General features: G+C 38.3%; 1 protein-coding gene across 1 annotated transcript; it reads left to right on the top strand.

The window, feature by feature from the left end:
- Positions 1-2,765: 2,765 nt before the first annotated feature.
- GMNC (geminin coiled-coil domain containing) lies at positions 2,766-10,416 on the top strand. The gene is made up of 5 exons (XM_069572967.1): positions 2,766-3,154; positions 4,721-4,895; positions 6,557-6,645; positions 7,528-7,644; positions 9,143-10,416. Exons 1-5 carry the CDS (start codon positions 3,152-3,154, stop codon positions 9,758-9,760), a joined length of 1,002 nt encoding a protein of 333 aa, XP_069429068.1. The 5' UTR covers positions 2,766-3,151; the 3' UTR covers positions 9,761-10,416.
- The last annotated feature ends 6,276 nt before the right edge of the window (positions 10,417-16,692 follow it).

Below are 16,692 nucleotides of genomic sequence, written 5' to 3' on the forward strand. Positions count from 1 at the left end.
AAAGCTCTGCCCTTCATATCATTCCATATTTGCTTAGGATTTCTCAGGTGATGCCAGTGGTGAAGAGCCCATCTGCCAGTGCAGGAGGTTTAAGAGACAGAGGTTCAGTTCCTGGGTCGGGAATATCCCCTGTAGAAGGGTATGACAACCCACTCCAGGATTCTTGCCTGAAGAATCCCATGGACAGAGGAGTCTGTTGAGCTATACCACACACACATGCTTGCTTGCTTAATTACCTATTTGTATCATTTTTGGAGTCAAGAAATTGTATCTTCCAAAGGCTTCCATGCCTTATTTATGATAGTTTCCCAAAGCAAAACAACTCCCTCCTCCTTTTGCTTGTCCCTGGTGCTCATTGCAAAGCTCATTAGGATCTTCTTTGCCATGAACAAGATCACTGATTCTTACCACCTGCTGCTGCTGCTGCTGCTGCTGCTAAGTTGCTTCAGTCGTGTCCAACTGATCTTATTTTCCATTGAAGAAAAAAAAATCTACATGGGTTGTAGTCACTAAGGAAGGCGCCCCTTCTTCTTTCATACTTGTAAATAAAAAATGGTCGAAGGATTTCCCATTACTGCTGAATTTATTCTTTTATTTTTTCCAAAAAATAATCTAACAAACAAACAATAAGGCTTATATCTAAGCTGCTGCTGCTGCTGCTGCTAAGTTGCTTCAGTCGTGTCCGACTCTGTGCGACCCCATAGACTGCAGCTCACTAGGCTCCTCTGTCCCTGGGATTCTCCAGGCAAGAATACTGGAGTGGGTTGCCATTTCCTTCTCCAATGCATGAAAGTGAAAAGTGAAACTGAAGTAGCTCAGTCGTGCCCGACTCTTACCACCTAAGTGGTGATAATTTTAGTCTATTTTCCCCCTCATGTTAAGGTCACATTGCAAGGACATCCTTGCCCTTTATGCAGCAAGAGCAGAGAGGAGACCACCGTCTCACATCACTGTCTGAGATGAGTCCTGTTGAGTGACTCTGGCAATATCTTTCAGGGAGTGATTCTCAAACCTGGTACTAGTCACTTAAAAAGGCTTGTGAATCAACAGTATTAGAAAAGCAGAAAGGGACTCTACTGAATCTGGCAACTTCTTCCATTTTTTTTTTTTTAAATTTTGGACACAGAACTTAATGAGTATCTGCTGTATGTTTAGTGTGCATGTGTGTGCTAAGTTGCTTCAGTTGTGTCCTGCTCTTTGCAACCCTTTGGACTGAATCTGCCAAGTTCCTCTGTCCATGGGATTCTCCAGGCAAGGCTGGAGTGGGTTGCTATGCCCTTCTCCAGGGGATCTTCCCAACTGAGGGATCGAACCCACATCTCCTGCGTTGCAGGCGGATTCCTTACCATTGAGCCACCATGGAAACCCCGGCTATATGTTAGTCACTGCTAAATGCTTGTATGGTAAATACAAGGCAGAATGAATAAAGGTTAAAACTGGTTTAGAGAAAGGATTTTGCAAATCAGAATCAGAACTTTTCTCAGTTCCTTCACTATGTCTGTGTTAGTCTGCTAGGGTTTCCATAACAAGAACCACAGACTGGATGCGTTGAACAACAGAAATTTATTTTCTCACAATTCTAAAGGCTGCAAGTCCAAAAATCAGGATGTCAGTGGGCTTCTTGATTTCTCCTGGGACCTCATTCCTTGACATGCAGATGGCTGCCTTTTCTCTGTGTCCTCTCACGGCCATTTCTCTGTGCATGCCATCTTTGGGGTCTCTTCCTTTTCTTATGACCCTGGACCTATAAGATTAGAGTGCCACCCTCGTGACTTCTTAACATTCATGATCTCATTAGAGGCTTTATCTTCAAATACATTGAAGGTTAGAGATTCAGCACATATAAAATTGAAGGGAACACAATTCAGTCCATAAAAATGCCCATTACATAAATGGCCATTAATGTACAGTAGAAAGAAATCAAAGAGAGTCAAACTATAATTATGAGAATTAGCATGGATGCTGATGCCAGAAGTTCAAATCTCTAGTCTGCCACTGTTTAATTGTGTGAACATTGGTCAAATTTAACTTCAGGGCTTCATTCACTATCTTTTGAAACAGGGACAAGACTAATGACTTCCTGGGTTATTGCAGATGAAACAAGAGTTGATGCTTAGTGGTAGATGATTAGTTTTTAAAATGACATTATTCTTTTTTTCTCCTTTGAATATAACATTGTGGGAATGATGAGAACAAAATGCAAGAGGAAAAATGGCAGAAATAAAACACTCTAATTGAGAAATATTAGCACACTAAATTTTCTTTATTATATTAATTTGGTCTATAGAATAGTTGTGAAGAAAAACCAACACAGAGACACAGCTGAGACTCTAAATTTATAGTTTAATTCATTCTTTATTCAGCACTTAGTACATGTTAGAAATTGTTCTGGGAGTTTGGGAGACAGCAGTGAGCAAAATAGTCAGAAATGGCTATTCCCCTGAAGCTTACTTTCTAGAATGAATAGAGATCACCTCCACATTTCACACCCACTTCAGAAGCTGGGGAAAATGAGACATATTTAATAGTAGGAAAAAGCCAATCAATAAGCAAGCTGATATTTACCAAGAAGCCAGAGAAAACCCAGGAGCAGTATTCATCTGGGGGTTGGAAGGCTTCCCCAAGTGCTGCTCTGATGCCTGAGAAGCTGGTGTGGGTTTTTTTTGACAACACTCTCTGGCTCTGGGGCCAACCTGTGCGCCCCGCCCAGCCCGCCAGCTGCAGACTCTCGCGGGCAAGAGCTGGTGCGCCCCGTCGGTCAGGGCGGCGCCGACACCGCGGGTCCTGATGCCGGGCCAGTGGGACGCGCAGCGAGCCAGCATTCGCGCGGATTTTGAAGCCGCGTTGCACACCCGAAGAGCCGCGGGCCCGCCGTGAACACACTGCCTGGAACCCCGAGCCGTTGATCCTGGGTCTGGGGAGCAGGTCGCCGAGAGTGCCAGTGACTTTGGCTTTGGCTGGATGTCTCCTGACCCACGTCACCAGCCTGACAGCCTTGCACCAAATCAGAGGGCGGCGCTCGTCACCGGGAGCTGCTGCAGATTAGAACTCGCCTCTCCTAACTCCTCCCCTCAGTCCCATTTAAAGCTACCACCCGCTTATCCGAAAATTGAGTGGGCTCAGTTTCCTCAGCGCCTTCTTCCAGGGCAAGATGGTAAGTGAGGAGCTGGCATTAGCTAGTTCCCTGGCGAAACCGGGGGCGCTCTGAGAGCCAGAAAACTTTGCCTTTAGAATTTCTTCCACCTTGGAAACAAGATTACTCTGCTACCTGCCAATTAAAACAGGTCTTCTTTGCTGCTCCATCTCCCTTTTCCTCTCCCCCATCTTCTCCTGGCTTTCTGTGTCTGCCTCTCCGGCTCCTTCATTCTCAGCCTCTCTCATCGTTTTGTTCTTTATTTCTATTCTGAACTGTCTCCCAACTTTTCCTCTACAGCTGCACTCACTTTTCATTCCACCTCTTCCTCTCGATTATGCACATATTTGCAAACACTTGAACTTGAGGCTAGGGGTATTTGGGGTTTGTTTTCTTCTCAGGTGTCAATTGCATAATAGCACAGCTCTGATTCCAATAATAACCTCAGGGAAAGAGCCTGCAAACATGCCTTTAGAATGAAAGAAAATAGCACTTGATAAACCTTTGGCCGCATTTCTTTGGTCTGCAATGCCCACGCTGGACTTGCTTCAAGACTGGACTTTTTCAAAACTTAACTTATTGGGAATGTTAACAAAGTATGACTTAATTGACTTCACTTTCTTTTTTCCTCTTATTTGTTTTCTCTCTGTTTATGCTATGCCCAAGAAAGTTCACAAGTCAACAAAAGACTTGTCGTGGTCAAAAAGAGTTTGTCCAAAGCTAGTCTCTGATGAAATGAATGGCTTTTACCTGATTAAACATTGACAAATAATTAGGAATGGTCTGTTGTACAAATTAACCCAGGGAGGCTGCATACCTGCTCCTGACTGGACATTTGGAAAGACTGTGTGTTTGAGGTTTGAGGAGGCAGGGGCAGGAGGGTGTTCACTGGCTCAGAACACAGTAGAGAATACATGCCAGACAGTTAGTCGTGCAAGATAACTTTGGAAAGGCATTGAGACCTGGTGATGGAGGGACCTACATAGAGCTTGCTGTCTTTCCTAACTAACCTATTTCAAGAGGATCCAGTAGCATTTAAAGTCAGAGGAAGAGAGGAAAGAGGAAGTGAGGAATGGAGCAAGGTTATGATTCAGAAACTAAAATTTCAAAGTTAGAGTATATGGTATGTTCTGTCCATCCCAGCGCTAGCATTCAAACTTTTTTTAAGTTATTAGAAATATAACTAAGATATTTGCAAGAAAGAGTCAAATAGTTCTTACACAATTCATTCATTAAGTAGAGTTTCTTTTGCTTAGATCTTGGGTAGCCTGTTAGATGACTGAGGCATAGCAACAGAGAATACTCCTGGATATTTACAAATTTGGTCCATCCAATAGTAGCCTGTTCTATGCTGAGAGGACCTATGGGAAGGACTGGTTGAACCACGAAGCCGATTCCTTTTTAGTAATTATATTTGGATCACTCAAAATTAATCTGGGATCTATACTTAGCATCTTTACTGGGTTTTATTCACTGCATGTATTTTCTGCTTCTTTCTCCCACTCTTTTCCCCCTCTGAATGCCCATCACCGCATCTCTTGGGACAACCCTCCCACCCCCAACCAACCTACATACTGAATTTTACAGAACACCGTTCTGCCTTGCCAAGACCAGTACTTTGTAGGAGGTCAGAGCTATAATTGTCCGTATTCCACTACAACGTCAGAATCTAGTGTTGACGTTTCCACGGAGACTTGGGTCTCTTTCTGGGCTGCTGGTTTCCTGGACAACAGAGAGCCCCAACAGGCACCACAGGCACAGGGTAAGTTCTGCTCTTCTGCTTTGCTGGTAGATCGGAAGCCCTTTCCCAGTACTCATAGTTGCAAGGCATTATGGGCTGGAACTCTGTAGAAGAAGGAATGATCGGCAAGGTTTAAGAAAGCCCAAGGACTCCTGTATTTTGCAGCCCAAATAACTTCCTTGTTTTGTACTTGCCAAAGAGTGAAAATGGGATTCTACTCCTTGCCCACTGGATAATCTGCATTCCTTCCATACTATACTATACATAAAGTATAATATGTATACTTTACAGTTCTTGGAGATTTCCAAGTCATTGAGAAAGTTTGGGTCTATGTCAAAGTTATATAAACAATATTAGTGAATGCTTTGGGAATTAAGAAACTAGTTAGAAGCTTTTTGTTGTGCTGGTTGTTTTTTTTGTTTGTGTGTTTGTTTTTTGTTTTCATTAAGGAATATTTCCCTGGGAATGAGAGAGAAGCAAGCAAAATTACTAATCTTTTATTTCAAAAAGGAAATTCTATGAATAGTGCCTTATAAATGGAAAAAAAAAAGTCCCATTTTGCCTAAAGAAGACTTCAACTTAGTTTTCACATTAGTTTTGCCATGGGGCTTAGTAAACAGTGTCTATAAATATTAAACAAATTTTCTGTATTAACACTCAAGTTTCTGGAATAACTATAAGACACCTCAGAATTCTTTATCTGTAGTGCTATTTCTGCCACATGTATTTGTTTGATTTGAAGAAAGATACAAGCAAAAAGCCCCCAATTTTTGAAACACACTTAATGTCCGGAAGGGAATTATTTAATTTTAGCTTTCTACCACAAGAAACAAAGAAAACAGAATGCCCAGGAATATGAAACCAAAGAGTGTATAAAATTTTATTCCTATCTTGTTGTCCATCATTCCAATTTAAAAATAGTATTTCAGTAATATTTTAGTTGACTTAGAGGTGATCAAGTTTCCAAACTGTTCTAAATCAGGAAAAAAAAAAAAAAGTAAATCAACTTAGCATGCCCAAGCAGTCTTATTGGTAGGCATAATTTGCTGTCAAACATGAAAAAACAAAAACTTTGAAAAAACATAAAACATACAGGTAATGACATTTGACATATATGAGTTTTAGTACAGTTTTGCGATTTTCATTGAGTTCTTCAGGAAAAAAAAGTTCAAATTATTTTGAAAAAGAAAGTGCTATTCCATAAAATTCTGAATAGATACTCTCCATCAGACTTCACTGATAGGCAGACATTTTCATCTGGGGAAAAAAAAATGGTTACATCAAAAATAGGATTTGATTCTAGAGACAAACACTGTAATTACCTAAGCACTATAGCTTAGAAAATAAGATAAAAGCTTAGAAAACATAGTAGAATTGCAATGCAGGCCTAATTGAGGGTGGGGCAAATAAACATTTGCATGAATTAGTAATGCAGACAGGAACTCTTATCTCCTGAAAATTGACCTCTGAGACACTTGCAGATAGTCTTTAAATATTTGTCTTTCATAGCATGCCTGCCCCTTCTAAAAACTTCAAATATGTCATTTTCCCATGTGAAGGCAATGGCTAGCTTCAGAAAGGTAATTGAACTTACTGCCTTTCTGAAATCCTTTGGTTAGTTCTTTATTACACAAAAACTGAGTTTGTATTTTCTCAGTTATCCATTTTGTGTTTTCACATAGAACCATCAGGTGACTCGAATTTCCCTGTTCCTAATTTGTGTTCATGGGAAGAGGCTCAGCTTTCCTCTCAGCTCTACAGGAATAAGCAGGTACGTATAGATAATCAGAACATGGAGATCAGCCGTGTTCCAAGTAGTTCATTCTCAACACCATCCCTTAGTGTCACATGGCTTTCATGGAGAAGTCAAAGTGAAGGGATCAATGCGACAGAAAATAATAGCAAAACCAAAACCCTCTTGAAAGGCTTGCAAGTCAAGCCCTAAACTCTCACCTGTTAGCTGACCTCTTGAATCTTCTTTTACTTTAATCTGTGAAATGGAGATATTTGTACTGTCTACCTCAGAGGGCTGGTGGAAAGGTATATGATATATATGAGATATATATATATATATCAAATGATATAATGAGAGTGATAGTATTTTTGAGTCATAAATAGCTCATCACTTAGAGAAGAGATGATGACTATAAAAATTCTTATAAAGATTGCTTAATTTTCCATATTTTGTTTGTTGTTATTTCTGAGAGTAATTTGATCTTGTGGACATACAAACAGGTTGATCTGAGATGGAGGGAATCCAACCCATATTGTTTTTTCTTTCTTCTTTTTTTAACATGCAAGAAAGAAGCTCAGCAAAACCTTTATAAACACTGTTTTCTATATTTAAACAGTTGCATGCAGCTCGTTTTCCTACATACCTTCTTGATCTCCTGTGGTTATGATTTTAAAAGTCATATAATCTCTCCAAACACTTCGCAAAGAATAAAAAAAATTCAGAGCACAAAGCCGAACAATCAGGTAGTAGGTGGGTGTAGATTGAATTCACTCCTTGGAGGACAAGGGCTCCCTAATATTGTGTTCATAAAACAAACAATAATAATCAAATTTAAGTAGGTTAAGGATCAGTGGTATTATTATAAGGTTACAAAGTCAATATAGTGGAGCAGCCGTCACCATTGTCTGCTTTTTGCAGCTCCAAGATACTCTGGTACAGAAGGAAGAAGAACTTGCTAGGTTACATGAAGAGAATAATCATCTCAAACAATATCTGAATTCTGCTCTAGTTAAATGTCTTGAGGAAAAAGCGAAGGTATGTGACTATGCCCTTTATACAGACAGAGAAGTGACGTGAGAAAGAAGACCATTTGGGTAAAAGTCCTTGATTACATGTAAGAAGTGTATGAAACAATATGTCTTGAAATTCATCAATAGGATGGATGTATTTTTCTGAAAGAAAAATAGCACTTTCAGAAGAATGTTTATGTATCATTTCTCTGAAGTATCTAGATTACAGATTTTAGCCATAATGTTACAAAAGGAGTTGCTAAAGAATCAAAAACCAGTCAAGGGGGTTGCTGAGACAACAGAAATTAATCTAAGATAGATGGTTGAAACATTAAGGTGGAAATTAGATCTGAGAGACATGGGTTTCTTTAAACTGTCTGTTTGACTTTAGGTAAATCAGTCTCTCACTTGGGGCCTCATTTAGTTCATTTGTAAGTGGATGGACTAAAACGATCTTTTAAGAATCTTTCCAGCTCTAAATGTTATAAATATGGCTGGAGCCGAATGGAGCCGAAATCGCTTAACTGACGATTAGACATAGCCAGTAACATTACCTTTTAATGAACATTATGTTCTTACCCGTTAAAATGTTTCTAACTCATGGATAGTTTGCCATTAGTCCCTTTTTGTTATTCTTCCTTTTGAGAGGTTTCGTGGTTTTTTTTTTTTTACCTCTTTGCCGTTCTCTTACCATTATTGTTTTATCGTCAATCTTTACCTTACTTCTAGGCAAGCTACATTATTTATCTAATTCAATCATATTGCTTACAACTCTTACCAGATATAACGGTTTAGAGAAGAAAACCCGCTATATTAGTTTCTTTAGAATTCTGTTTGCTTTGTTAAGAATAGAGAGTATAGCTCACAGTTATTAGCCCGGGTTCCAATCTTTAGCCACCATTCTGTAAAAAAGGTCAGTTATCAAAGCAGTAAGTGATATTAATTAGGCATTTTTTTCTCTGTTGTTCTCAATTTTGCAAGACTTAGAATAGTATGATACATATCACATGGGAGTGCTATGAAAGTGAGTAAAATTAGAGAAAAAGTATTCTGTAGCATTTTAATCAGTGGTTCAATCTAGATTCAGACGGTTTCGGTTTAAATCTAGGTTGAGCAATCCTTAGCAAGTCACTAATGTGCTTCTGCCTCTTTCCTCATTAAAGAAGATTTCAATAGCATCTACATAAAATTAGATCATGCATGTACCTCAGTACATGATAGTTGTTATTATTGCCATAATAACAATAATCTTTACTTCCCTGAACTGAAATTTTAAAGACATCATATACTCCCTTCAACTTTTAAATGACTAGTACGATAATACGAATTGGAATTTCTAAGTGGTAACATGTCATCATAGATTTTAACTTAAAGACAGGTTAATCTGATCAGTTTTGCTTTGTATGAGAAAATAAAAAATTATTCAAGTTTTCTAGGGAACTAATGTAACTAGTAAATATTTGACGATAATAAAGAAAATGATGTTGGGTGATTGATTGTATTTTCAAATACTATTTCCCCAGAAATTGCTGTCATCAGATGAGTTCTCCAAAGCATGTAGAAAATTCAGAAAGGGGAAGAGGAAACCCAAAGAGCAAAGATATTTTCCTCCTGAGATTCCCCATCATAAAAATGCCAAGAGAAGCCTTGCTAGTGAATTTGCTAACTGTGGACAAAATGGACCCCCTGTGGATCCCTGGGTTCTTCAGACACTGGGGTTAAAAGACCTCAACACCATTGATGACACCTCATCAGCTAACTACAGTGCCCTCTCGTCTCATGCCAGACAGACCACTAGCACATTTCCCCAGTTTCTGGATGAGGCAATTGAATATCCCAATGTCCCTGGGGAAGATCTGCCAGTTGACTATGGAGGCGATAGAACTACTCCCTTGCAAGGCACTGCCAGCCACAGTGAAGATTTTCACTTCCTTTCTCAGCTTTCAAATCCTCCAGAAGGACTACAAACTCTTCCTTACTATACTTCTGATGTGTCACCCAATAAGACAGAGATGGCCTTTTCCACATCCTTGAGCCCTCACTGTAATGTGAAGACTCACTCCTTCCACCAGGGACAAGCCTTTGTTCGTCGAGATGAGGAGGGAGGCTGGAAGTTTACCTGGGTCCCTAAGCAGTCTTAGTGACCCCCTCTTCTATCACAAAGGACTGCCATGAACTCTGTTTACAAGACCCTTCTTGCACTTGAACCTGACTATGTGGAAAACACAAGCTATTGCCCAGACAGTCTCCTGCCACTTTAAATGTCACTCTCAATTACCCACTTAAATCTGCAGGGAATGGCTTCCAAGAATCCATAATGAAACATGCCTGCTCTTCTTTCACCTAAATTTGACTTGTTTACACACCCCCACCTGCTGTTGACTTCCTCCCTTGGCCTTTTACTTGAAAAGGTATTTTCCAATTGCCTGAATATTCCTTTGAGATCTAAATGTGCTGTTCCAATTATAACAAGTCTAACAGCTTTTTTTCTTTCATCAAGCAGTTTAAATGTTCACAGCCTTCACCTTCTCAGTTTTATTTCTCTTCTGTTCCTCTTCATTTCTAAAAACTGCTTTTGAAATGACCATTTTAATTGCTCAAAGTACCTGCTATTAGGTGTTCAAATATCTGAGGGTGGGGTTGAAATGAGTATCTTGGCCCATTGTTGTTCCTGAAGACATAATATAGGTATAAGTAACGTTATATGAGACAATTCATTGAGTGTCCCATGGTGGAATTGACATATTACTTCAAATACTATGACTCTGCTATAACACTGATAAAGTAAAAGATAAAAGATATTTAAAATTACTTGCCTGCATAGTGTATCAGCTTCTGTGGGCACCTGGCATTGTATCTGTAACCAACATGACTCAATCAAGAACATTTTTTAAGGGACTTGTGGTAACAGAATAAGTCACTGTCCTAAACTGCTTAGATGCTGATAAACTTCTATTCCTGCAAGTATAGTCTAGCCTAGCCCTGACATTGTATTACTCATCCATTCAGTCATTCATATGTTCATTTTTCCATTCATCAATACACCCAAAGTATTTGTAGAACACCAACTATTGGTGTTAGTACCAGGCATCGTGCTATGGGGTAGTGATAAAATGTGAACAAGTTAGATGCTGTGGGTATCCTCATGAGACTTAGACCCACTCATCTGCTGTGACCTTGAGAAAGCTACTTCCCTGGTATGAACATTCAGTTTTCTGAGCTATAGAATATAGAAGTCAGACTAAATAATCTCTAACATTCTATAAATCGAGCCTGGGTCCCATCAGCTTTATCCTAACATTGTCATCCCAGGGCACTATTCTCTAGTTTTGATTGGCACTGTAGATATGTTGGATGAACTTTTTTATATATGTTTTTTTTTTAATGTGAGCCTTTTGTAGTTAACACTAGAAGTCATTGTTCTGATCACAGTATTCTCTTCCTGGTATGAATCCATTTTGGGGTTAAATCAATCTAATTGTGTGAGAACATGAATCTAAAAAATATAGACATTATTTTTCAAATAAGTGTGCCTAGATTTAATGGAAATATTGACATAAAAGATTTCTCTCTCTAAATTAAACATATTCTTCATGCTCATGCTAGTTTTTCTTTCCAGCTCTAGTTCCCTATCCTTTCTAGAATATTTTACATTTCAAAGATGTGCACCCATTATTTTGGGGGGACCAAGCTTCAGTTGATAATAAAACCCACCATGTTGAATGCCCTTCCCATTTTTTCTTTATTCTGCCCTTCATTAAGTTGTCTGCACAGTCAGTGCCTAGAGAGTGAAAGTTGCTCAGTCATGTCCGACTCTTTGCAATCCCATGGACTATACAGTCCACAGAATTCTCCTGGCCAGAATACTGGAGTGGGTAGCCTTTTCCTTCTCCAGGGGATCTTCCCAGCCTAGGGATCGAACCCAGGTCTCCCACATTGCAGGCAGATTCTTTATCAACTGAGCCACAAGGGAAGCCCTTCATTAAGTTGCGTGTACAGTCAGTGCCTAAGAGCATGAGTATTCTATCTGGAATTCTTTGCAACTAAGAGATATCTTTCATTTTTTGTTGCTGCTGTTTGGTTTTTGCTTTATTTTTGTGATGTGAACAAATAATCTTTGTCATAAAGCTTTGCTACCACCCAGTTTTCTGTATAATCTGTGAAGGGGAATCAAATATATTAAATATTTTATGATTTAAGAATAAATAGAACACATTCTATTTTCTAAAAACAGAATCCAAAATAAAAAAGTTCCTTTTACATTCTAGAATCAGTTCCCTGTATGGGTAAAATTTATCTCTTTTTAACAACAAACTTAAGAATTAGAATTGACTGTACTATAGTAGTAGGAATCAACAAAGCAACATAAATATTTTGAAAGTCTAAATGATCAAGCAGTAAAACAAAATTGATTAGTCAACAAATAATTATTTTGCATTTTTATGTGTTGTATCATGTGTTAGGTACTATGAGGAAGCATCCAGTCTCAGACATTTGGTACATAAAACAAAACCACATAAAATGTAATAGCTTTTAAATGAAACTTGGTCTCAGTCCAGTTTAAAGAAATTACAGCACATTTGTGGTAAATGATAACTTGCTCTGGCTTATCTGGGAGAAAATTACCACTTATTCTCACAATCACATCTATAGGTATTTGATATTTAATTGAATTATGCATAGAATATTATTTTGCTGATGTTTAAAAAATTAAAAATTTTTCTCACCTGAGTCTATGTTCTGACTTTATGGTTTCACTATGCCCATCCAGCAAACCAGAGTTAATATTTTACTAATATAAAGTGCAAAATAAAAATTCAATAGCACTTTTGTGATCGCAATGAATATTTTTATATTGTGCATAACATTTTCTAAACATTTTCTTCTCCTAGATTTTAAGCATACTCATTTGATGTGCACCTGTTTTGTACGATATATGTGGCCAGACCAATATTTTCAGCATTTAGAGTTCATTCTTTATCTAGGATACATTTTGGGTGTTAAGTGGCCTAAAAGGTCAAGTGCTTTTTGTGTATAGCACTCTTTACCTAACCTCCAACAAAAATTAGAATCCAATATCAGTTTTTAATATTGATGACATTTCCAGTGTCCTCTGGTCATCTGAAAATAAATCATACTTGTATCTCACTAGCATCTGGAAAATAAAGGCAATTGCAAAATTACTTATGCAGGTGACATTTAATGAATGGGAGTGTTTAACATTACAGTGATGTTAAACTATAATTTTAAAAATTTTGAAGAAAAGAAACCATGTTAATTAATGAAAATAATTTTTCTGATCTGTTTCAAGAAAACAGCAAAATTTGATAAATCAATTCAATAACTGACCTATTAAGTATAGAGTTAATCTGTAATAGTTTTTTGATACATTTATTTCTTGCCTGTAAGTCAAGATGTGTGATTTACATTTGTTTCAGTTTACCAAAAGATTCACGTAAGGTAAATAAATATTAAATGCATAATTTACAAATTAATAAACCAAATAAAATTGGTTTATAAGTTACAAATATATGGTATATTTCATAACATATTTGTCATATTTTTGTCTACATTTGTTGTTACATGAACATAACCAGACATCCAGTTATAATTGTTACAATGGATATTCTATAACTGTAAAACACAATTTAACACTTAATATTTTAAATGATTTTTATGTTTATGATTTAAAATATTTTTAATTATATCTGTCAATTTTGTAATGAATTTATATCTAATAAATAAATAAATGACAAAAAATTGAATCCTACATTTTTGGTCTTATTTTAGAAAATTTTTCAGTGAATGAGCAACAGGCTAAGAACGTTTTCTGTACTCATTTCTGCCCATAAGTTTGGCAATAGAAAAATATATTTTTTAATTTCCAAATAGTGGTAGACTAATAATTGTCACTCATTTGACAGATGTAGTCTGTGCCACACTCTGCAGAAGATATAAGGATGAAATATGTGCTCAACTAACATGGCTATAAATGAGAGAAAAACCTTAAATAAGCTTAATCAAAGCAAGGGAATAATTAGCCTCCATAAGTAAAAGTTTGTGCTTCAGATATGGCTGTATCTAAGTGCTCAACAAACATTGTCAGGAATCTGGTTTGGGATCTAAAGGAAAACATGATTAGGAATGGATTCTGGAATGGAGTTAAGATAGTACTCACTACACAAAAGTTTGGCAGAAACAAGGATGATAGGCAATATGAATGTGAAGAGCAGCTAGTTATATCCCATGAACCATTGTACAGTTATGTAGCATTCTCCTTATTGTTCACATCATAACCCCTCCCTTCCAAAATGAATAAAACCCCAGTTAATGTTCTGGACTGGTCTCAGTCATACCAAGGGAGATTATGAAAATATTTGGATGTCTGCACATAAAAACTGTGAGGAGATTTTCCCCTGAGATCACTATAGAAGCCCTGCTGCTGCTGCTGCTAAGTCGCTCCAGTCATGCCCGAATCTGTGCGACCCCATAGACGGCAGCCCATCAGGCTCCACCGTCCCTGGGATTCTAGGGGGAAATTAATATCAAGAGATATTAATATATCTATCTATCCCAAAGGAGAAAATTAATATCAAGAGAAATAATTTGAGACTCACGTATCATGTCCATAATCATTGTTACACAGATTTCCAGTAATGGGTAATTCACATTTTGCTTGGTTTCTCTACAGGGATTTTTATTTTTTTCGTTTTTCTTGGAGACAACCACCTCTAAATCTCATGTTAAATAAACTTGAAAATTCATGTCATACGTACAGGCTGTTAGAAATATCCTGATTTCCACTTTACAAATGAGAAAACTGGCTCTAAGTGTTTTATAGTTCAAGTTGTAACAAGAAATTTAGGCCTGAACTAAACCCTGGGCACTGACTTCAGACATAACTTCCCCCCCGCCCCCCCATATTATACAATCTTGATATTTGGGACAAGTAAGTATATTTACAGTCTGCAATCTGTTACAGACTATTATAGGTCTCAGAGCTAGAGACCTGGAAGTAGAAATTTTTGCTTATTTCATCAGAGATCTTTCAGTGGTCCAAGCTGTCTTAATCCCAATGTTAAAAGGGATTATTCACAAAAGACTTAATTCATCTTCCATCATTAAAAAAAAAAGGAAAGTGTAAAAATTGAAATCTCTGTAGAAATTTGGGATTGAGAGTAGAAGTGAGAAAAATTAATGTACTTCTTAAATGAAAGGAAGATAAGAGAAATAAATCTCTCTCTGATCTCTCTGTGCTACCAATATAGAAGCTTAAAGTAGCAGTTTATAAGCAATGTTCATGAAATCTCTTTCTTTCTCCCTTTGTACAGGAAACAGACTTTATTCCTGTCGAAGTAATAACAGCATTCCTGCTCCTTTAAGTATAACTTCTCTGGTGGCTCACTTGGTAAAGAATCCACCTGCAATGCAGGAGACCTGGGTTCGACTCCTAGGTTAGTAAGATCCCCTGGAGAAGGGAATGGCTACCCACTTTAGTGTCCTGATCTGGATAATTCTATGGACAGAGGAGCCTGGCTGACTATAGTTCTTGGGGTGGCAAAGAGTCGTATAGGATTGAGTGGCTTTCACTTTCTTTCACTTTTCTCCTGTCAATTCTTTTAAGTAAAACTCTGAGGAACAGCAAAATAGTTGAGAAAGCAGATTTATAATGCTGACACCACTTCTTCTAAGACACGGGGAACATTCTATTCTCTCCTTCTGGAAATCAAGAGTTAAATGATACTTTTTCAGGGGTGGGGCAAAGCAGATGTTTCTTTCTCATCTCTTTTCCAGGTTTATAATCTGAAATAATAAGGCAGAGAAAAGATGTTTCAAAGTAACTTTCTTACTTCCAGAGGGTCCCTAGTACTCAATGGATGGTCCTTCTGGGATGAGGCTCAAGATCTCAGATCTGTAATTAGGAGCATTCTGAAGGCACTGTTCCCTCAGGGCTCTCTAGTTACTCTGAAACCAAGAGCAGGAGAAGCCCCGTAATGAATGTGAAGTGAGAAATCCAAATGCCTCATTACAATCAGGCAAAAGGCTGAATCACACCCTCCTTTCATGTTAGTCTCCCGAGATTTGCCACCTTTCGATCTTCTTTCGCCCCTAACCCACAGAGGAGTGTGGGATAAGGCTGGGATCTGAAAGCGGCATCTGCACAGTGCGGTCCCTGCGGCATCCACTGGGAGAGTGTGGTGCACCCCAGGAATCCCAGCTTCCTGTGGGAGCAGGGCAGCATATGGCCAGAGACTTAGTCTTTTTCTTCTTTTGATTTTAAGGATCATAAGTAGTCCAGCTAGCCCACCCTACTGTCCTCACGCCAAATTTCTACAATATTTTTAATTAATACGCTTTTTTATTTAAAATTATTTTAAAAGTTTTTTTTTAACTGAAGGATAATTGCTTTACAGAATTCTGTCGTTTTCTGTCGAAGCTCAACATGAATCAGCCATAGGTATACACATATCCCCTCCTTTCTGAACCTCTCTCCCATCTCCCTCCCCATCCCACCCCTCTAAGTTGATACAGACCCGATGTTTGAGTTTCCTGAGTTTCCTGAGCCATACAGCAAATTCCTGTTGGCTATCTATTTTACATATGGTGATGTAAGTTTTCTTGTTACTCTCTCCATACATCTTCTACATCTCACTCTCTTCTGCCCTCTCCCCATGTCCATAAATCTATTTTCTTTGTCTGTTTCTCCATTGCTGCCCTGCAAATAAATTCTTTGGTACCATCTTTCTAGATTCTGTATAAATGCATTCAGTTCAGTTCAGTCGCTCAGTCATGTCTGACTCTTTGCGACCCCATGAATCGCAGCACACCAGGCCTCCCTGTCCATCACCAACTCCCGGAGTTCACTTAGACTCATGTCCATCGCGTCAGTGATGGCATCCAGCCATCTCATCCTCTGTCATCCCCTTCTCCTCCTGCCCCCAATCCCTCCCAGCATCAGAGCCTTTTCCAATGAGTCAACTCTTCGCATGAGGTGGCCAAAGTACTGGAGTTTCAGCTTTAGCATCATTCCTTCTAAAGAACACCCAGGGCTGATCTCCTTTAAAATGAACTG

The sequence above is a fragment of the Ovis canadensis genome, chromosome 1 (genome assembly GCF_042477335.2).
Source record: "Ovis canadensis isolate MfBH-ARS-UI-01 breed Bighorn chromosome 1, ARS-UI_OviCan_v2, whole genome shotgun sequence".
Taxonomy (NCBI): Eukaryota; Metazoa; Chordata; class Mammalia; order Artiodactyla; family Bovidae; genus Ovis; species Ovis canadensis.